This window comes from Nomascus leucogenys, chromosome 15, assembly GCF_006542625.1.
Source record: "Nomascus leucogenys isolate Asia chromosome 15, Asia_NLE_v1, whole genome shotgun sequence".
Classification (NCBI taxonomy): Eukaryota; Metazoa; Chordata; class Mammalia; order Primates; family Hylobatidae; genus Nomascus; species Nomascus leucogenys.
Window position 1 is genome coordinate 13,242,453 of NC_044395.1, and position 23,481 is coordinate 13,265,933.

General features: G+C 42.2%; 1 protein-coding gene across 1 annotated transcript in view; it reads right to left on the bottom strand.

Annotated features, from left to right (window-relative positions):
- SORL1 (sortilin related receptor 1) overlaps positions 1-23,481 on the bottom strand; it is a 181,059-nt gene that overhangs the window by 76,531 nt on the left and 81,047 nt on the right. The window contains exons 13-18 of the mRNA XM_030794523.1: positions 13,094-13,272; positions 11,399-11,585; positions 6,768-6,896; positions 6,176-6,261; positions 2,752-2,924; positions 1,547-1,678 (exon numbers count right to left, since the gene is read on the bottom strand). Coding sequence (XP_030650383.1) covers positions 1,547-1,678; positions 2,752-2,924; positions 6,176-6,261; positions 6,768-6,896; positions 11,399-11,585; positions 13,094-13,272 — 886 coding nt within the window. The remainder of the gene's footprint in view (positions 1-1,546; positions 1,679-2,751; positions 2,925-6,175; positions 6,262-6,767; positions 6,897-11,398; positions 11,586-13,093; positions 13,273-23,481) is intronic.

Genomic DNA, 23,481 nt, shown 5'->3' on the forward strand with positions numbered 1-23,481 from the left:
ATTCTTGCTCCTTCCCGTCAGCCAGGCTGGTCATCTCTTGCTTCTCCAAGCCTGATGTGGACTCACTCCTGTCTGCTCTTTCCACATCCCATCCTGGGCCTACCTGCCCCACTGCTTACTCTAATCAAGGCATAACTCTCCTTCAAACCTCACTGCCAGGTCTGCCTCCTTTCCTAACTCTTCTGACCCACCTGGACCAATAAGCATCAGTAGCTCTGCACCTTGGCTCATTTGACACCATTTTGCACCAACAGTATTTGAGTGGTGCAGTGGTCACCCCACAGCCTGTGAAAAGGTGGGTGCTTGTGCACCACCTGCATTCTTCTAGCCCCTAGCCAAGTGCTGACCACACGCAATTAAAGAAAGGACAAAAAGAGCAATAACACAACCACTCAGGCAGCATTCAGTAGATGCCAGTTCACTTCTATCAGCATCCCCATGAGGTGGACACAAGATCATCCTCTTCTCAGCCAGGGCTCAGCTCAGACATCAACATCAAGTTGCCTGCTCTGTCTGCCTATTCTAACGTTGCCCCACTCTCCAAAAGCGCAATCACACTGCACTGTTTCAGAGTCTTTGCAGCATGTATCACCAACAGAACTGATTATTTTGCTTCCTCCACTAAAATCTAAGCTCTACTGGAACAGGAACGTGTGTGTCCTGCCCACTGCTTTATCATCAGAACCTAAACCACATATATCATGCAGAGAACCCTTGTCAAATGGTTGCGTGAATAAATGAATCTCCATGTAACGCATGAAGCAACTGAAGTTTAGAAAGCATAAGTACCTTGCCCCATGTCGCTGAGCTAGTAGAGTCAAGCCTACACCTGGGTCTATCTCTCAAGTCTGTGTCTTTCGTCTTGCAACTCCTCTTAGCTCTCTGCATCTCCCTGCTTCTACTGCACTTCCCACTTCACCCACATGCCGTCTCTCCATGCAGAGTCAGTATAAAGAGGTGCTGAGGCAGTGAGCTGAGCATACTACATTCCCCCAGACAAAGATTTGGCAGTTTAGAGGTCATTCATTATCCTTGCCTTGGGTATATAAGGCGGGACAGGTTACTAGGTAGCCAAGTTGCAGAGAAATGGGGATTAATAACAGTGATTATGATGATGACGATGATGGTATTGCTGTTATCACTCTAATCGACTAAAATAATACTAGACTACTATTGTTTTAGCATTATAATAATACCATGATATTAGGTTGATGCAAAAGTAATTGTAGTTTTTGCCATCATGTTTAATAAAAGTAGTAAAATAAAACAAAAATAATATATAAATAAAATAAGTACTATATAAATAAAATAAAAATATTACCATTTATTGTTATTAGCTAACTTCTGCTAGCCAAAAGATCAACTCCCAGGTACTCACCCCCTTTTCCCTCGTCTCCAGAGGCTCAGCTGGTCCATTCCCTGGAAACTCGCAGGAAATTTCCAGAGTAATCTGACACACTGGCCCTTGCCTCTGTGTCAAATCTGGCTCAAAGCCTAGGTGCCCCGCCTGCTCCCTTAATTAAGAACAGCACGAAAATACACATACCTCAATCTTTTTGAAGCCCGCATCTACCCAGTAAAGCAGCTGGCTGAGGGGTTCAAAAGCCAAAGCTTCTACTGTCTCCAGGCCAGAATTGATGATCACCTCTTGCCCTGTGCTTCCATTCAAACAGAGGCGCTGAAGAGAGAAAAGTAATGATAAATGCTAGGAACTGTTCAAATGACCCCCTGCCAAGTCAGTCCCATGAAGGGTAACCCTTTATTCAACTGGCAGGACTGGCAAGGGATGAGATGTTTTACGTTAGTAAACTTTCCAGACACATGAAGCCAGGTTTTCATGAAAGCATTTCTAAAATGTACTACATTTTTGTTTTTTAAGCAGAATAAAGAGAATTTAATCATATATATTACTCTGCATTATCATTATGAACACTGGTTACTAAATTATGCTGTATCGCAATAATAAAGTCGGAGATTATTGAGATGTATGAGTCTGTTTGCTTTTAAAATAAGTGAAACCAGACTGCTGTTATATTTAAGTTCTGTGTCTGCTTTTATACTCCTTCTTCCCTGTGAGGCTCTTAGCCATCAAGTGCTATTGTTGGACAGCTCCATTCAGCAACCCCGCCATCCCCCACCCCAACCCCCTCAAATACCCAGGCACTGTAAAATTTCTGTTGGGTTGGAATCCAGATAAAAATTTGTTGGAATTGCTTTTCTAAAAGGATTAAGTAGACAATGAATAAAGATCAAATAACTCTCCTTTAAATGCATGGGTTTGAGCATATGGCTATCTACCTGGCCTGTCCAGGGCCCTTTAATGCTTACTTCCTGGTTCTTATCTATGTTCAGAACAGCTGAAGTGGATAATTATTTGAGCTATGGGTAAGTCAAGCGTTACTGTATCACGGCTTGGGAAGAAAGATGCTCAAGAGGCAGTTGGCACAATAGAGGGCAACTAATCATCCTACATTACTAGTCCCAACACCTTCCCAGCAGGAAAAGCAAGACCTCACTTTCAAGCAGGTCTGTGGATTTAGGGCTTTCTTTATCCTTCCTATATGAACAGATGAAGACAGAGAAAGAAAAATACTAACACAGAAGACTGGAAACTTTCACCTGTCGGCCCTGAGATGAGTAACACTTACCAACTTCTAACTGCCCACTTCCATAGGCCATTCTGCATGAAGCTTATCAGGACGGGGCAGTCACGATGCACAGCCCCCACAGTGAGGCCAAGCGCTGACTCACCTGGATGATGTCCAAGGCCAGGTCGGACCAATACAAACAGTTGTGCTCATAGTCAAAGTCCAGGGCCACTGCTGCCCGTAGCCCAGTGAGAGGCAACTGCTCGGTGGCTCCTGAGGCCAGGTCATAGCGGTAGATGGATTTCCGCACAGCATACAGAATGAACTCGTTCTCTTCTGCCAGACACACAAGACATGTGGGAGGTTGGACCCAGGGGATGCTGAAGAGGTCCTAGCACATCTGACCTATTTGTTTCTCACACACAAACCTCAAATCCATTGGCATGTGGTGTGGACCAAGTGAAGAGCACAGAAATCAAGATTCAGGAGGTGTGTAATGGAACCACATTTCTGCCTCAGGCAAGTTAAACTCCAGTGAATCTGTTTCTTCATCTGCAAGTGTTTCATTTGTTATGTTTTTCTTTAATCTAAAGCTCCCAATATGCATGCTTCAACAACCATACTTCTGGACTAAGCCTACGAGTCTTCAAGTCACACTTGCCAACCTAATTACACCAATCGCCCTGTTCTCCCTCCTCACGTGACTGTATCACCACAGCACCATCATCTTGTTGACGAGAGACCATTAGTCACTGAAGCTTTGTAACTAAGCTCTCTAATCAATTTGCTCACTTATTCATATTGTTCACAACACCATATGGCAATTCTATGAACCTCTTAGATCTTCAAAATAATAGTAACAATGCATTTGTTCTTGGCTATTTACAAAATGTTCCACAACATAATTATCACAAAAATTCTGTTTCTACTCAACAAATATAAATTGTGTACATATTGTGTACAATGTGCTTACTACGTATCGGGTATTGTTTAAGACTCATAACAACTGCCTGATGGTAGAACTCTTGTTAACCAAATTTTACAAATGAGAAAACTGAGACCAGAGAGGTTAAGTAACTCACCCAAGGTCACACAACTAGCAAGTGGCAGAACCAGGATCGGAACCCAGGCACTCTGGATCCAGAGTCTATGCTTTAACTGCTACACTGTGCAGCCTCTTATGATACAGACACTAGTGTGGATAATTTTTAAGATGTAGAAATGAAGGTCCTGAGTGCTCAGACAACTGGAAATAGGAAGACCCAGTACACTCTCTTGTCCACTTAGGGAACAGCCTGGGAAACATCCAGATTCTTCCCCAGGAGTGGACACAAGCAGCACACCAGCATCTGTGTCTAAAGTGTGCATCTTGACAGTGCGTTGCATATGGGACCAAGATGCAAATCCGAATTCTTTTGCTGCATGCCTGGGTTAGCCACTCCTGCCCACTTCCTGATTCCATACACTCAGTGACTTAACACGTACCACTCACCTTCTTTATAAAAGCTGTAATATAGATAATGCATCAAAAAATAAACCTACCTACAATTTTTAATAAGGTAAGTTTTCCTTCTTTTCCTTTGGTTCCAGGTCACTTTAGAAGTATCTATGTTACCATCATGTGGTAACCTACCTCCCCTTTTGGTTGTCAAAAAAACCTTCCCGCTGTCATTCCCAGGGAGGAGACCAGCTAAGGTATAGGGACATGAAAGCTACATTGGCAGCAGCAAGGCTTTTGCCCCACATCTCTCTCCAGCATCTATAAACCTCATTCTGTCACTCTGGGCTTTTTTTTCCTCTAAGAAACTAACACCCATAAAGTAGAACCTGAATCCAGAAATACTTGTTTTAGGATTATGTTCAGAGCGGCATGCGGCATTCCAGCATGCAATGCTTAACCTGGAAAAGGAATGGAATTCTTGGCTGGTCCTGGCCATACATACAGCCTAGGAATGTGTGTTTTCATAGTAATCGTAAAGGAAGAAAAATTCTTACATTTAAAAAATCCTTCCAGATGCCCAGATTACCTCATCTTTGCAAAGATATTATGGCTCCCATTAGTCCTGCGAAAGCATCTTTTTCTTTCCTGGTATATCCCTGCCTCCTATTCCATGCCTTTCTTTTTTTCTCTTTTACATAGGAGGTGGCCCACAATGAAATGAGATTTCTCCACTTCATTCCCTGTTCTATCTTCCAGTAGAAGAGAAAATAGCTTTCCTGCCAGTTTAGATGGCTTTAAACAAACTGTTTTGTCCCTTGCTGAATTATCTTCAGAAATATTTGTTACGAAAGTAGGCACTCCAGCCCCTTAAGAGCAATCACTCAAACCCTACTAACCCACGCCCTCATCAATAACAGCTCTTGTGAGGGAAATATTTGAATATTATCTGCTCATTTGTTGGAATTTGCTGAAGTGGCGGTTCTTTTTAAGTCTCCATAGTGAGGTATGTTAATTACTCTGGTAATGATGAAAGATTAAATTAAGGGACTAACGAACTTAGCATGAAAAACACCAGGGCAAGCTGGCAGCAGTGAGCAAAAGAGAGAGCTGCCCTGCCCTGCCCGCGGAGACCACACACTTCTTTCACGATTCATTCGGTGCTTATGCGCTATCCACGTAGACACCACCACCCACCGCAGATGGAAGTTAACTCCAGCCATTTACCTTCACCAAGAGGTATGGGCAGGAAAGAGGGCACAGAGGGAATAAAGAAGCTTTTAATGAATAAGAACTGGAAACAGAGTGAAGAAAAACAAGCAACTAAGAGATTATTTTTCAAAGTATCATAATTTCATATCTCTATTGAAAAGACCCCATGTTACATCGCCACTAAATCTAGCAGAAACGTGTTTTAGAATACACTATACCTTTATAGCATGTGAATCATTTCAGAGAAGTTTTTCTTAATTAACATGCGTAATGATTATCTAAAATAGTGAGAATGGCATTTATTTGCCATTTGGGCAATGTCCAATGAAGAGCATGGGGCTTAGAGTCCGAATTTCAACTTTGTCACTTACTAGATGTGTGACCTTAAGCCATTTAACCTCCTCTGAACATGCTTCCTCGTGAAAAACAAAATTGACAATATCTGCTTCCCTGAGTTGTTAAAAGGGTTAAACTGGCAACCCATGAAAAAGTACACTGAAATCTATAAAATTCCATTAAAATTTTAGTTATAGTTAGTTTTATTATAAAGTTAACATAGACTACTTAGCTACTTCCTAAGAAGCCACATGCCTCTTTATACTCAACTTTGACAAACAGATTAAGGAACACACAAAAGCCTGTGGGCACCTTTCTACCCCAGTGGATGCTGAATAAATATTTTTCAATTAACAAAGGGATTTCCCTCAAAGAAACTGAGCTGACACAAAGTACTTTCCATTCCTAAAAAAGGGTATGGCTATGTATAAGTTCAGTGTGGAAACCAACCTTAGGGAAAAGAGGAAGCCCTGTGATTCTTGTGACGGCCATGGTTTTTCTCCACTCAATCAGAGGAGCCACAAGCCCGGACTTGGGTGAGATCGTGATACTGCTTCAACCATGTCTCAAGAAATGAAAGGCAAGAAACCAGCTCTCTTACCTGCCAGGGGACAGGGGACCAGCTCTCCTTCCAGTCGCGCTTCAACATCTCCTCCGCTACAAGTGTCCCCAGAAATCTTCCGGTAGCTGTCACCCCACCCCAAGAGCAAGAGGTCAGAAACATGGAAGAATAGCCACAAAGACATCCCAGCTGGGAATACATTTACTACCCACGGCCAGTAGAGTCCATCCACTCATTTCCCTTTAGAACTAGAAAGAGGATGTTCGTAGTTCTGAGTCAGTTCTGCTTATAATTAGACTAGGCAGGCCCAGACAATTTAGGGCACTGTCCTGGCCAAGATTTTTAAATATATCTCTTGAATACATTCCTCTGAAGATGCTTCCCTGCTGAAGTTGATGACTTAAGATATTCCTAGAGTTTCAGGGATGCTTACAGACTTGCAATGCTTTTCTCACTGGAGGTAGGAGAGTTTACAAATACCATAATTTAAAATGTTGCCCAAACTACTTGCAGGCTATTAACTTGGAATTCTAGAATTTAGAGTACAGAGCAATCCAGACGGTCCTCTATGCTCTCTCACTCCACGTGCAGACCCCTGAGAACCTGACAGGGCAACCTCTGTGATACATACCCTCTCGTTCTCCTGTAAGTAGAACCCACAGGGCAAGGCACAGGAGGGGAGTATGACTTTCCAGAAAATTCCAGATCTGGAACACAAACCTCTAATGACAAATCTTCACTCATCTTGAAACCGAAGTCACTAAAAAAGGCAATTGGGCTTTGTTAAACCCACTGTTTTATACATTTCAGGCATTCCAGTACCAATTCTGCTGACTTTACCTTACTACTTTTCACTTTTATTATAAGTTATTTAACATGTCCCTTTAAAGAATATTTACTTTTTATATAAAATACATCTTCAAAAGAAGATTTATATCAGAACCACAGCTGGAAAAACACAATCATATGCCATAAATAGACCCAAAAAAATACAAATCATCATGCCAAATCAAAACAATATTAAATTTTAGCCAGATCCAGTTCCCTACTCTAAGAATCTGCACCTGCCCTCTCTGTTAAAAGGGATTAGGCAAATGTTACAGAATTACTAGCAACCAATGAGACTTTCTCCTTGACAGAATCCGAAGAAGTAAGAGAAATTTTAAAAGAATAACCTTTTTAAAAAATTATTTGGGGCCGGGCATGGTGGTTCACGCCTGTAATCCCAACACTTTGGGAGGCCAAGGGAGACATATTGTTTAAGCCCAGGAGTTCAAGACCAACCTGGGCAATATGGTAAGACCCTGTCTCTACAAAAAATAATCAAAAAAAATAGCCAGGCATGGCGTTGCACACCTGTGACCCCAGCTGCTCGGGAGGCTGAGGTGGGAGAATCATTTGAGCCCAGGAGGTCAAGGCTGCAGTGAGCCATGATTGCGCCACTGCACTCCAGCCTGGGCAAGAGAGCAAGACCCTGTCTCAGAAAAAAAGAAAAATTTTGACTAAGGGTTCAATGTTATTTAAGACTATGTCCACATACTAGCTAAATCATCTTGTACTTTGAGATGTACAAAGTAGGTTAGATGTACAAAGTAGTTAGGTTTATGAGACCTCCTGTGATCTGGGGTCACATCTGCCAAACCTCCCAGCTTGATGGGCAGCATCCTGGAGTAGGAAGCAGGAGGCCTCAGTCGAAGACGATTCTAAAATGAGATGACTGTACTATGAATGTTCTAAGGCCCTTCCAAAGCTGTAAATTCTATAATTCAATGAATTATAGAATATATTCAAAGAATTATAGAACAGAACATATATTCCACATTCATGTGCTCTACCGGAACACATTTATTTGTTCTATTCAATTCAACAAATATTTAGGCCTGGCATGGTAGCTCATGCCTGTAATCCCAGCACTTTGGGAGGCTGAGGTGGGTGGATCACTTGAGGTCAGGAGTTCTAGACTAGCCTGGGCAACATGGCAAAACCCCGTCTCTACTAAAAATACAAAAATTAGCTGGGCATGGTGGCACACACCTGTAATCCCAGCTACTCTGGAGGCTGAGGCAAGAGAATAGCTTGAACTCAGAAGGTAGAGGTTGCAGTGAGCCAAGATTGCACCACCGCACTCCAACTTGGGTAACAGAGTGAGACTCTGTCTCAGAAAAACAAAAAAACAAAAAGAAAAACTCCAAATATTTATTAAACATTTCTGACACAAAAAGTATTAACAGATACACAGAGAGTGGTTTGTGTGTATTATATCATAATCCACATTTAATAATTTGTAAGAATTTTTCAAAAGGCAGCAGTTTTGTCACTGTATCAAACATGCCTCTTTCATTACCTCAGTTCGTTATTACTGAATGGCCCTTTAAATCTTTTTAGGAACCAGGTAAAGCATTAGCTAATTACTTATTTGCCTCCAATAGCAAAGTACTCTTCCTGGGCAGCTTTCTTTGACCATAGGTCATGACCTAGCAGACTCTGAAAGTACTTGGGAGGCCCAAGACCAGATTCTTCCCCTCCCAAAAAAGAGCAAAAGATTGCAAAAGGCCCCATCATACATTTAAAAGTCACTGTTGTCTCCTAAACCTTGTGTTTTAATTATATGTGTGTATCTACACATACATATGTAAGTACAGGGTCATAACAGAAAATGTATTATTTACTAGGGGTTGCAGTCAAGAATGTGAAAGCTGTACAACTTGGCAATGTTGAGAAATATAAGAATATAAAAGAATCTACTGTGGAAATCAGGAAACATGGGCCAATAGCTGGGCTCCCCAGTGTGGTCTAAAAGGACTATCAGAAATAACCTGGTGTTCAAACACAGTTGTCAACCAGTACCTGAACTAATGGAAAGATACCATAAGCTTGCTCGTTCTCATCTCATTTCCTGACGTCCATCTTGGGACCATTTTCCTTCTCACTGCCATAGTCCAATGCCATCAAACATCTCCAAGAGCCATATAGTTGGGCTGGCTGCTTTCCAGCAGCTACAGCAAGCAGAGAAACAATGGGGGGTGGAGTGGGGAACAGCTGACATCCATATACCCCTTACCATTTCAGAGGGTCATCACCCCACGATCTCATTTGGCCTGCAACCCAACTCCACGAGGAGCAGAGCAGGTGGTTTTACTGGTCTATAATAAAAAGACTCCACATACAAGCAGGGTGAGCATACAGCAGGTTCCAGCAAGGCACATGGGGTGGGCATGGTAGACCAGCAGGACCCAGGGCAGTTTACCCAGGAGGGCACACCAAGCTCCATTTCTTTTTTGTTTTTTTTTTGTGAATTTTTTTTTGGTGGGGGTTGGGGAAATGTAGGGCAAGAGAGAAAATTTTAATGTTATTTGTTTTTAAGCCTAAATGCCATGAAAAAAAAAAAAAAACAAACCCAAAGATTTGTTAGACTTTCTTACCTATTTTTTACTTAGTCTTAATTTTATTTTGAAGTACATATTGGGGATAGGAAGAGGGGAGACAGAGGGCACTACGATCTTTTCAGGGATTAGGACCTCTCCAGTCTCAAGCTGGTCTGGGGAGGACTACCTGAGGCCAACAAAGCTCTCAGATTAGATTAGACTATAATGCAAAAGTGTCTAAGAAAGAGCAGAAGGCAAACAGCATGGAACTGACGTCACCAGGAACATCAGCCAGCTCTGTGCTTTTGCTGTTAAAGAGTCTATGTCGTTACCTTGGGAGCACACACCTTTCTAAGGAAATGACTGTCTTCTATGTTCTAAGCTTTGCTGCTCAAAGGGTGAATGTACAGATAAGCAACATCCACATCTCTTGGGAGCTTGATGGAAATGCAGAGCCCCATGACTCCTGAGGCAGAATCTGCATGTGACCAAGGCAGAATCTGCAAATGATTCGTATGCACCTTAAAGTTTCAGAAGCACTGGTCGAGAACAGAAGTGGCCGAACCTGGTTGGTCATTTTTGTAAATAGAGATTTACTGGATCACAGCCACATTCATTCATCTAGAGCTGCTTTCATTCACCCATGGGCACTGCCATGGGCAGAGTGAGGAGTTGTAATGCAGATCATAGAAACCATATGGCCTACAAAGTCTAAAACATTTACTATATGACCATGCTCCAACCTCTGGTCTAGAACACATCAGAGGTTTCTGGCTTTAGTGAAGACAAGTACAGCTGCCCAAAGCAAAATCTAGTTCCTCTGTGCCTCAGCAACCACTGAAAGATGAGTTGTGTATTTATATTAAATACCCATGACTCTCTTGGTGCTCCTGACTAAACTACAATGATTTCATGCTGAATTATAGACTCCAGTGACTGTCCAGGAGATCCTGAGATCTTGAGATCCTGCATACTCTGCCACTAGAATCCTCTTCCTACAGCTAAGCTCTGTTCTGATCATCAACTCTCCTCAAAAGCCCCTGAAGGCCTCCTCCTAATTATAGAATAAGGTTCATCCCCTCTAAGGTCTCTCTACTCTACTGTATTCTATCTTTTCAGCCTCATCTCCAATTATCATCCCCATGTCATACACCCAACAAGGCATCCCAATTCAACTCCCAGCCACACCCTGCTGCCTCTACACCTGCCTGTTGCAGACACATGGTCTCAAAACACTGCTGTCTGCAAATACAGATGTTCCCTGAGAGCCCAGCTCAAACAGCACTTCTTCCAAAAATTCCCTCATTCTCCAACAGCAATCCACAGCCCTCTCCTTCCTTTCAATAGTCACAATGAAAGTACCAGTTCCTCCTCTGAGGCACTTGCTCTCATCTACCTCCTGTGCCAATTAGCCATGCACAAGTCACTTCTCCTACTTTTAGCATTCGCAGCAGTGCCTTGGCTATTTTGCTGAAGGAATAATAAATGATGCAAACACACACACATATACACACACTAACATCCCCTCATTTCAGATAAAGAAATAAATCTCCTCTAGAATAGGGTCCTAAGGAGAAGGATTATCAACAATGAAACCTTCAGCATATTTTTGGGTTACCCTAATAGAGATAAATCCCAGCGCTATCTATTCCCGAAGAAATAGCTGCAGCTCTCCTAGACACCTCTACCACATTACCTGGCTCTAAGAACTAAAGAAAACAACTTACATGAAACATGCCTAGCACAGTTCCTGGCACATAAAAGATGCTTCACAAATACTTGTTTCCTTCTGTTCCCTTCCTTTGCTCAGGGAAAGGGACCATGCCTAGTCTCTTACCCCAACACTGCTGAGTGAATAAAACACAACTCAGTCTCCAGCCATCAAAGAAGAACTGACCATTCATAGTCCTCCCGGGTGCAGGAGCAGTTGGACACGACCACCGGCCTGTCAAAGTCCTCTCCATTGAAGCATGTGGCATGGGGGGTCCTCCGTTTGAAAACAGTCTTATGTCCCAGCAAACACTCATTCCCCCGCTCATCGGATGGTGACCACAGCTTGTAGTCATTCTCTGTGCAGGGAACTCCTAAGGAAAAAGGAACACAGCACAAAGCATTAGAAGCAGGCCCACGTAGGGTTTCCTGCTGCGCCTCAAGGTGACTGGCCTCAACCCCCACTTCCTGTCTATCTATTGCCACCCCACAAGCACACAGACCCTCCAATTGGCTTGCTTTGAAGCTGGGCAGCCCTGTGCCAATGAAAAGGATACCTGAAACGCAGACATTTGCCTGGAAAGGTTGAGAAGAAGCAAGCCACCTTTAGGCACTATCCAAATTTCTGAAACATTACAGAAGAGTCAGTGGTGCCCTTTAGAAACAAGTACTCAGAAGTGTTTCTCTCCTAGAGAACTGCGGAATGGCTGAATCCTTGATGAGCAATACCATTGGGGGTTAATATTCCCGGCCTGCTTCCTTGGGCAGTGAGAGCACAACTGGTAGTGTGGCCCGAAGGCAATGGAGGGCTCGCTGGCCCTACTTGAAGTTACAGGATCTCCATGGAAAGAGGCTGGAAAATGCTAAGATACCTTGCACCGTCACTCCATCTGCCACGTTCATCGAAATGTAAGTAGGGTGCTTTCTGCAAGCATTCCAAAGTCTGCCCATATCTATGTTGGCACTTTGTGTCTCTTATATATGTGTCTTCAGTCAGATTAGATACTACCCGAAGCTGATACACAACTTTTGACTCAATGCCATGCAAATCGGTAAACTTATTAAACTCCTACTGACTGTAAGGCTATCAGGCTTTCCAGTAGGTGCAGAAATATGCACAGGGCAAGTTCTTATCTTTAAGGGCTTTATAATCTAGTCAATGGAAGGTGAAACACACCAAGTGACAGACACAAAGTTATGAGTACACTTAAGTTCTGGACATAGAGAAGAAGGGAGACATTTTCTGGTTGGGATATCAGCCACAAGTGTGTTGGATCCTGAGATATGAAAAGGATTTAGTGTAGGGGAGGCTGAATGGGTGGAGGTGAGAAGAAACAGGGCATTCCAGGCAGCTAGAATCAGGTTAGCCAAGGCTGAGAGGTAGGAAAGGGTAAGATAACATGGGGAAGCAGGGAGACGATGCTGAAGAGTTTCACTTCTCCCTGCATACTTATGCATCCTGTATCTAGACTAGCAGATCACAAATAGATCCTAGATGGCTTTGAGAGGACCCTGCATCGCTTGGCACACTGACTTACAGAGAGTCAGGCAGACTCACTGAATACGTCCAATTGGCACTGCTGATTTGGAAATATGTTTTTCATTCATGCATTTATCTACATATTCAGCAGACATATATTTAAACTTCCTATGTGCCAGGAACTGCATGAGGAAACTAAGATACAAAGAATAACACCCAGTCTTACTAAGAATTGAGCAGGCCTTCAATTACCTCCCTATGCTTTTTGCTAACTCTTATGGGCCCATCTCCCCCAATGAATCTCAGGCTCTTCTGAGTACACAGTATCTAAGCTGGTGCTTTGCACATAACAGGAAGTCCACGCATATCCATGTGAAAAGGTCCAAGGAAGCAGCAGCTTACCCAAGGCATCTGTGGCATTGACCTGCAGGATCAGCCAGCTGTGGACGTTCTCTTTGTTCGAGCCAAAGATGGTGAAGACAGTGCTCTTCTCCCCAGGTTCTGTGAGGAGGCCATACACAAACACTGGCTTCTCAGAGAAGATGAATGTTTTCCAGGTCTCCCCTTCATTGGTACTGTATCTGCCCAGATGCAAGTAAGAGAATCCCTGCAGTTAAAGTCTCTAAGGCAAAGGCTTGGTTTCCATACAATATTCACCAGGAACAGGAACCAGGGCTCCGTGGAGAAATGGCTGATCCTGGGCTAAGGCAGGGAAAGTTTAAGGAAATGCTCAGAAATAAATGCAGTCATCTCAAAAGAACACAGGAACCAGCCTGATGGGGCTCCGACTGGCCAAATTTAGGAGAATTCAAACATAAGAAAGAAAAATGATGGTAACAGATTACACATTGAATGAAAATAGGACATGGGTCTCTAATGATACTAAAAGACAGAGGAGCAAAAGAGAAATTTTTTTCTTTTTTTTTTCTTTTTTTTGAGACGGAGTCTCACTCCGTCACCCAGGCTGGAGTGCAGCGGCATAATCTCGGCTCACTACAAGCTCTGCCTCCCGGGTTCACGCCTTTCTCCTGCCTCAGCCTCCCGAGTAGCTGGGACTACAGGTGCCCGCCACCACACCTGGCTAATTTTTTTTTTTTGTATTTGTATTTGTAGTAGAGACGGGGTTTCACCATGCTAGACAGGATGATCTCGACCTCCCGACCTCGTGATCTGCCCGCCTCAGCCTCCCAAAGTGCTGGGATTACAGGCACGAGCCGCCGTGCCTAACCCCCAATTTTTTTCTTCTATTAGAATGACATTTAATAAAGGTTGGAAACAACAATATAATAGTAATTACAGAAAAATTACCCCCAGTGCAATAACTAAATCACACAAGGATCATCACTGGATGCTAAAACCATTGGGTGAAAGTGTTGGGGCCAGGATGTTCAGATGGTCTGAACAGACAAATCATTCACTACAAATGGGGAAATAAAATTTTACAAAACATAATCCTCACGATGAATGATCACAGAGTCACAATCTTAACTAAACATCAATAGCAGGACAACCTGATATTAGGTGCCTCCTGAATAAAGCATTGAGAATAACACATCCTCTGGGTACTATTCTATACAATTGGACGAATCCAAAATGTGGGATATTCTACATGATAACTGCCCCAGATTCTTCAAAAAAATCAAGGCCACAAAAACCAAATAAATAAACAAAAAAGGCAGATAATGTGTTATAGATTTAAAAAGACTAAAGGAGTATAATGGCCAAATGCAATGAGTAAACAAATTTGCAATGTGTAAATCCAATCCAGGGTTTAGTTCAGGACTGACTAAATCCCGGATTGAAGGGGAAAAGTGGCCATAAATAATTTGAGACAACTGAGAAAACATAGTCTATAAGTCATACCGAGTTCATGTTAATTTTCTTAGGTGTGAGAATGGCACTGTGATTATATAGGAAAATGCCCTTATTTATTGGAGATACACGTTTAAGTAGCTGTGAGGGAGCATGATGTCTGTAACTTTCTTTAAAATGATTCAGCTAAAAAATAATGGATGGATACACAGGATAGATAAATAGACCAATGATAGAAATAGAGCAAATTGGCAAATACTAACAATTTGTGACTCTAGGTGAAGGTTTCATGGGTGTTCTTTATACGGTTTTTCCAACTTTTCCGTGGTCTTAGAAATCAAAAAGTAAAAAGTTGAAGGAAAGTATATACTGAGGAAAGTCTCCAAGACAGACTGTAACAGAACCAGGAAGCCAACCCTTGAAAAACTAAGCAGCATTTGAGTAACTGCACTGATTTTACATTATCTTTGGTATCAAAGAATGAGAAGGAGAAGAGGGAGGGAGAGGGAGGCAAGGAAGAAAATCTGCCCAGCACTTGTTTTATCACCCAGTGAGCTGGTGAGATGCTTGACATGAGAAATCACTCAATTCAAGCCTTCTTTAGAATCACAGGGCTTCTGGGCCCTTCTTAAATCCAAATTATATGCAAAACTTTTTCTTTCACCTTTCTTATGTTTTTGAGATTTTAGTTTTACACCTTTGGGATTCTAATCCTTGACATAAATCTTCTCATGACATCACTCCATCCAAACACTTCATCTCATATTGAGATTATTAAAACTGATTTGGCCAGGCATGGTGGCACATGCCTGTAATCCCAGCACTCTGGGAGGCCAAGGCGGAAGGATCTTTTGAGGCCAGGAGTTTGAGACCAGCCTGAGAAATATAATGAGAACCCCATCTCTACAGAAAATTTTTTAAAAAAATTAGTCACATGTGGTGGTGCCCCCTGTGGTCCCAGCTACTTCTCTGGAGGCTGAGGTGTGAGGATTGCTTGAGTCCAAGAGTGTGAGGCTGCAGTGTGCCATGACTGCACCACGGCAGTCCCACCTGGGTGACAGAGCAAGACCCTGCCTAAAAAAAAAAAAAAAAAAACTGCTACAAAAAGGCTAGGGGTTAAACCAACTGGTAGGGTTACAAGGCAGAATAATAAATGTCTATGGGAGACTAAGTAATCTCCCCCTACAAATTTCTCACAAGGGGAGAAATCTCACCTGGCAAATATGCTTTTGGTTTAAGAAAATTTTGAAGCAGATATCTAGATAAATTAACTCATTCAGTCTCCTTCTTGTAATCAGTGTGATAAGCTAAAGGTTTATATTACTTTTAAAGCAAACTGAACCAACAGAGTCAACCTATTATCCAGACATGATGGTAGCCATCTGCTCACTCAGTAGAGTAATGCTAAAGTCCATCTATGTATACATTGCCAAGTTAATTCTAAGAGCTCCTCGAACCCAACATAACCTCAGGAAATGAATCACCCCATCTCTTGAGAGTTCCCAGAGGACTGATAATAACTCATTAATGAAATAACAAGCAGGTACATGACCAAGCATAGCTTGTATCTGAAAATGCACTGCTCATTCAGAAAATGGTGCTCTTCAGAATTTTGGGGAAAAGGCTCTTGTCTTATCAACAGCAACAGTTAAGAGAACACGGATTTTGGACTGAATTCTGGCCCCCAAAGGAGAACTTGGGTTGGTAAAACTAAGTGACAAGAACCTTATGAAGAAACAAAGTCATCTTTGCGTTCTTTTTTTTTTTTTTTTTTTTGTATTTTTAGTAGAGATGGGTGGGATTTCACCTTGTCGGCCAGGCTGGTCTCAAACTTCTGACATCGAATGATCCACCCACCTCAGCCTCCCAGAGTGCTGGGATTACAGGCATGAGCCACCGCATCTGGCCCATCTTTGCATTCTTAAGTTATGAAAAAGGATATAGGGCACTAGCCTTTAGGAATTAAGAAATCAAACTGTTCAGATAAAAATATAGACATAATCCCAGGGCCAAAAACTCTCAAGAAGATGGGAAGGTCAGATAATATAATAATAAAACATAATATAACCACAGATACTCTAAAAGGAAGAAGTGTGGTCGATACCCAACTTAGGACTCTAGCAGGCAGCTATGCAGAAAGGTTCCTGATGAGTTCAGGTTTCTAAAGAACACATTCAAGATGGGAAAAAAAGTCATATAACCAAGAGCAAAAAGTTCAGTTACTGCTAGCTAATTCTAGCTGTAATTCTCATAGCCAGTAGTCTGTTGGAATAGTAGCAAGGTAAGTTCAAAATGAATCAAGGTTTATGTTTCAAATTACCAAAATAATTGGCAGACTGGTGGGTCAGTGGATTGGTTATCTGGCAAGTTCTATAAAGAATTAGAAAGGAATAGGATCATTGCTCTGATGGCCAATAGAATAAATAATAGCAGACATAACCATATGTATCAATTTAAAAAAACAGAGCACTTGATATACATTCATCCATTCGTTCATTCATTCATTCATTTGTGAAAACCAGCACCCATTTCTGCCTATCTTTACTAGAACTTTGAATCGAAAATACTTTGTTTTCTGGCTGATTGGAAAGCTGAGAACAAAAGAAATAAAGACTTCGTTAGTAAAAAAAGAAAAAATCCTTGAATAACAACATAGTAGTAAAGCTGGGTCTAAAAAAAAAAAAACAAAAAAAAATTTCTATTTTGCTCTTATCTTTATCAAGGAAAATGATCTTCAAATTGGACAAGAAAAACCATTTAAGTTAAAGGAAAATGAGTACAAAACAAATTCTAAGGAACTGAAAGACTTAAAGATAGGATGATTATAGCATCCTTTTCAATATCTCTAGAAGAATTATGAAGAACAAAGATTTCAAAAACTAGAATGGAGAAAATACTTTTATTGCCTTAATGAAGAAAAGGTGGTTTCAAGAATGGATTATGAAACAGTTTATTTGAGAGCACTCAGAGGGAAAGGAGGTCAAGGCTAAGAACCCAAATGGTTTCACACACAAGTCACGACAGACTAACTCCATTTCCTTTCCTCGTGGTAATTCTTGATTTGAAAAACAGGACAATGACACAGAACATTCTTTTTTTCATGAAGATCTTTGTGGACCACATAGTCAGATAAAATTCACTGATGGTAAAATAAGCACATCCCAAGAGTGCTGACATATAGTTTGATCTCAACCCAAGATAAGACTTCTAGTTCTCACAGAGCTCAACACATCTATCAATGATCTGGATAGGGATCCGGAAAGCGAATCTGCCAAATTTGCAAAGGGTAAAAGGCTAATTGTATAAATAATATAATAAATGCCAGGGCCGGGCATGGAGGCTCACGCCTGTAATCCCAGCACTTTGGGAGGCCGAGGCAGGTGGATCACAAGGTCAAGAGATCGAGACCAGCCTGACCAACAAGGTGAAACCCCATCTCTACTAAAAATACAAAAATTAGCTGGGCATGGTGGTGCGCGCCTGTAATCCCAGCTACTCGGGAGGCTGAGGCAGGAGAATGGCTTGAACCTGGGAGGCGGAGGTTGCAGAAAGCCAAGATGGCACCACTGCACTCCAGCCTGGCGACATCTCATCTCAAAAAAATAAATAAATAAAAATAAATAAATGCCAAAAATACAATTCAAACCAAAAAAATAAGCAAAAATAAAAATAAAGCTCCACACGTAGTTTCAAAAACCTATCTGCTCAAATACAGGACAGCGAACATCTGGTCTTTAATAAGATCCATAAGAAAGAAGGATCTCAAGTATTTTAGTTAAAGTGAACTCAGCCTACTGATACCAGTTAAAAGATGGATAAATCTCAAAATCATTATGCTGAGTAAAAGAAGCCAAATACAGAACATACAAACAAATGAAATTCTGGAATAGGCAGCTACAGTGATAAACATACCAGCGGTTGCCTGTAATTGGGGCAGGGGTTTAGGGGTGGAGAGCACTGACTGGAAAGGGGCACATGAGTATTTTCTGGAGTGATGGAAATACTGTACATCCTGACATGCACCCTTCAGAACTGATTAAATGGTGTAGTCAATATCTGAGCATCCTGTGGTATGCAAATGATACCTCCTCTCAAAAAAAAAAAAAATAGGAGCCACCAGTTTGAGATGGCTGTTAAAAATGTAAACATTGTCAGAGGTTTTTATTAATAGATACAGAGTGTTCAGAATAGTGAAGGCAAAATCTCAACGTCTTCTGCATGTTTCAGGCTATTGGCGTCAGATCCAGGTACCACATTTTAAGGCACTGACATCATGAGGCAGACCTAAGGGAGAACCTAGAAGATGCAGATTGAGGATCTATAGAATATGAGGAAAGGAACTGGGGATATTCATCATGAAATAGCAGTACACTCAGGAGAACATGACAGGGTCCTTAAATACTTGAAAGGCTTTCATGCAAAAGGAAATATCTACTGTGCATCTCCAGGGAGCAGAACTAAGTCCACGAATAGAAGCTGGAGGGAGGAGAATTTGGGCTGTCCCTTACCAGAGAACTTTGATTCACAAATGAATTAGTGAACAAATGAACAGCAAACTGTCCCAAAGTAAAATGGAAGCACCTTTTGATATGGCAAATTCCCCATTAATAGAAATGTTCAAGTATAGAACAAAAGATTGTCTATCACAGATGGCATGGAGAAAATTCTTGCAAAGGGTAGTGGAAGACTGAACCGGATGTTGTAATATGTCCAGATTCCTGCTGGACATCGCCCCTTAGACACACCACAGAGGCTTCAATTCAACCTGTCCAAGTCTGCATTTAATATACAGCCCTGCAAGCCTACTCCTTTACCTCTGCCTTTCTATGAGTGGTATAATCACTTCTCCCATCATCCCAAGTGAATCAGAAACCACGCCCTACAGACTTAGTCCTTAAACACACCCCAGCATCAGCTCTCACCTCCAGTCTCTCTCCACTGAATCCATCCTCTCCATTCTGCCAGATCCATCGTTCTATAATGCAAGTCTAGCCATGTTATTCCCCTAACAAAATCCCTCAAAGAGACCCTATCACCTCAAAGCAAACTTTAATCTCTTTAGCAAGGCACAGGTGAGGTCCCCCAGGACCTGGCCTCTACACACATACCTTCCTCCAGCCTCGTTTCTCACCACTTCCCACCTGGAAATTTGCGTTCTATTAATACTCAAGAGCCATGCACATTCCCCACTGATCATGCTTTGGCCCTTGTTCAAGGTCTCTCTAGTCCTGGAAAAGCATTCCGACCTTGCCTTATATCCTTTTAGGCTCAGCTGGGGTTTCCTCTCCCAGAAGTCCTCCTCTGTCCCCCAGATAGCACCACCTGGCCCTCATTCTGGCTCCCACTGCACCAGGACTCTCCGTAATCTTATACCTCACTATATTTCAGTGACTTGATTTTGCAAGTGTTTCCTACTGGATTGCTGTTCATCAGGAATAAGACCTCTTTTCTGCCCCTGGCACCTCAAATCTTTGCTAGCACACAGAAATGGCATTATTCATAAACACTTGTTGAAGGAAGTTAAAGAAACCGCACTGCATTTTTTTTAACCCCGTTTCTCGGTTTCGTAACACTTAAAAGGTGATAAAGACCAAGCTTGGTGGCTGACACCTGTAATCCCAACACTTAGGAAGGCAGGTGGATCACTTTGAACTCAGGAGTTCAAATGAGAACAACCTGGGCAACATGGCGAAACCTGTCTCTACCAAAAAAAAAAAAGATATAAAAATTAGCCAGGCATGGTGGCTCACACCTGTGGTCCCAGCTACTGGGAAGCTGAGATGGGAGGACTGCTTGAGTCTGGGAAGAGGAGGTTGCAGTGAGCCGAGATCGCACCACTGCACTCCAGAAAACAAACAAACAAACAAACAAACAAATGGTGATAAGAACACCTGCTTCTCTATTCCTCAAGGGGCAGAAAAACCACAGGGGTTAGGATAAAGCAGGGGTGGCTCTCCCGGCAGCTGTACCATTGAGAGGTGCTGCAAGCAAGTGAAGACATTAACCACTGCCTCCCACATTCTGGAATGGTGGGGCTGCTTCCAGAGCCCAGGTCCAGAAAAGACAGCTGTTCTGCTGAGTGGAGTCTTTTCAGGGGCTTTTCAGGATTTCCAGAGAGAAGCCCCTATGAAATTGGATATCTTAGAAAAAAAAGATGCTTTGGGGCAAGTTCAAAATATTATTACTGACTACGAATAATATCATCACGCTGACAAGCAAACCGCAGTGAAGAAACAGAAATTGATCTTATCTTCTGTGATCAAGCTGACAAACGTGTTTGAATCTTCCTCAGTCGGGGTGCAAACATGCAACAGCTCCTTCTCTGAAGAAAAAGCCACTGCTCCTATGCCTCCCGTGGGTGGGTTCACAGGAGCAGCGTGCTGAATGAATGAGTAAGTGGATCCCCAGTGCAGGTTCTTATTTACCTGTTTCAGACATGTAGACACAAGAGCAAAACAAAGTGTTCCACTTCTTGCTCTCAATTTCAATTAACAATAACAAAAGTAACAATCTCAGAGGAGACTCAAGGCAGAAGCTGAAACAAATAACAGTCAACTCCTAGATATCTGTGCTAATCAGGGAGAGAAAGACATGCATAACTTAAAAGAACATCAACCAAAAAAAAAAAAAACCCTGTTTACTTTGAGCAATGCTTCAATTTCTGTCCCCACTACCACCTATTTGAGTTACTATTGCTACTTTACTTGGCCTTCCTCCCTAAAGATGGGTAAAATCAGAGCAGAAAGCCCTCTTTCAAACAACCCCCTCCTCCCAGCCTCTCTCTCTGCATCCGGCTCAGAAACATCACAGAGCCACAGTGGGCACAGGCAGCTCCCGATCAGTGCCCCACTCGCCTTTGCATCCTTGGTATCTAGCACAGCATCTGCTTCATTGTAGATGTTCAACAGTTGTCTGTGTAATTGACCTGAAATGATTCCTAACAGAAATATGCTCAAGTTCCAGCGTGGGCATTAACTCCTGTCTAATCTCTTATTCCCTCATGTGAAAACTAAGGAAAGTGGATTAGGTCATCTCTGGTGTCTCTTGGGTACCACCAGGTTGCACACGTCCAGGGAGCCTCCACTCCAGGGGTTGTCATTGACATGGAGCACAATGGCAGTGGTCCCCTTGGAGCTGTGCAATTGGCACACTAGCTAGGTCTCCTCTAGTTTTACAAATCAGTTAAAAAAAAAACCATAGGCAATCTTGGATGATTAAGTATGCATGACCTATTTCAGTCAAATATTTGCTAAGTGCCTGGTAACCTATATCGAGCAGAAATATTTACCTCCAAAGACCTTACTAACGAGTTGCAGAATTCAGGCGCATCATGTAAAGGTAACTAACATAAGGAGTCAGAATATGATCAATGCCAAATGAATGGGACAGCCTATACATGCTATGAGTCATAAAGGAAAAGAGATCTCTGTGATTGGGGAGGCCAAACTTAGAAGGGGCCTGAAGCCCTAGCCCAGCAACAGATACCCAGTCTTGTCAGAAGCAACCTCTCCTCTCCTCTTGTCAGAAGCATGGGTATCACAGTAAATCACCATTGTAGTTTGAGAGTATCAACTAACTTGAATATTATTTCTTGCTTTTCAGAGCAGCAGGGGAAGAAGCAAAATACCTCTGTGAACAACACACTGAGTAAATGCCAGGTGGCTACACAGATTTAGGCCAAGCTCAGGTTGTTATGTGGGACACATGCACCTGTCAATAGGAGGCTTGTATGTATTTTCTTATTTTCAGATGCTTTATTTGAACTATTCAAACAGACACCTCCAAATGAAACCTATACAAATAGAGGAATGCTACAGTGTCCACAATCCCCCAAAGTCTACAACCCCCAAGTCATTTCAAAATGTCTGGGGAAGGCTTTATGATTTTCTGGCAGCAAGTTTATTTTCCTGATCATGTTTTGCTCCAGCTAGTGCAGAATGACGCTGCGTTCCCTGAGCACATATGCACCGACAGATGGTGTAAGAGGACTAGAATCACACTAACTCCTTCAGAGGAGCCAGTTTGGAATGCAAATTTAATTTTCAGAGAAGTTAAACAAGGCAAATTGAGAACTGACTCTGAAATCTGAAAGCCATACAAAGAATGAAATGTATTCCTAGGAAGCCAAACTATGTCCCCTACGTGTGTATTACACACATAGCAGTATACCAAACACTACAATTGTTTCCTCGCCCACCTTTCAACTACAGGGTGGCATGCATCCTATTCATCTATAGATACACAGCACCTGGCACAATCGGTGCTTGCTGAACATGTGAAATGAAAATTAAATTAATGGGTATATAAATGATAGCACAAATGTGGGAAGTACTGTGCTCTGTGATGGTCTTGTCTGAGCAAACACCAATCTGAATATGAATACAAAGTGCTGCATACAAACAGGACCTCTTCGGAGTATTGCCTCTAAAGAAACAGCTAACCAGTGCTACACAGAACAGAGAACAGCCAGGTGGAATGCCAAATACCAGTACTTTGCTTCTCTCTCCTTCTCTGAGGCCAGGCTGCTCAGCACATGTCAAATTAACCACAGGGAAAAAAAAACAGCTGCTAAGATCTCTTTTTCCAAACCACCCACCTCTCACTTACTGCTGGCCCCATTTCTAAAAGGAGCAAAGAAAAAGAAAGCTTTGTCCTCGCAATAAACAAGATAGTTACAGAAGCCCTCTCCAGATCCTTCACCAATCCATCTAATGGGTTCAGCTCAAATGGAGAAGTGTGGTCCAGCATGAACTTGACCTAACATGAACCATTCAGAAACGAGCCAAAGGTAATCAGAGGACTGGGTCTGATAAAATCAGAACGTAAGGGTGTAGACGTTACAAACTCTTGACAGTTTTGCTTTTCAGAACAATATATTGCAAAGAATGCAGGATGCAATCTAAAAACCCAAGTGCTAACCCTGTCTCTGTCACTAACAAAGGGAATGACCCTGGGCAAGTTACTTTGCCTTGCTGAGC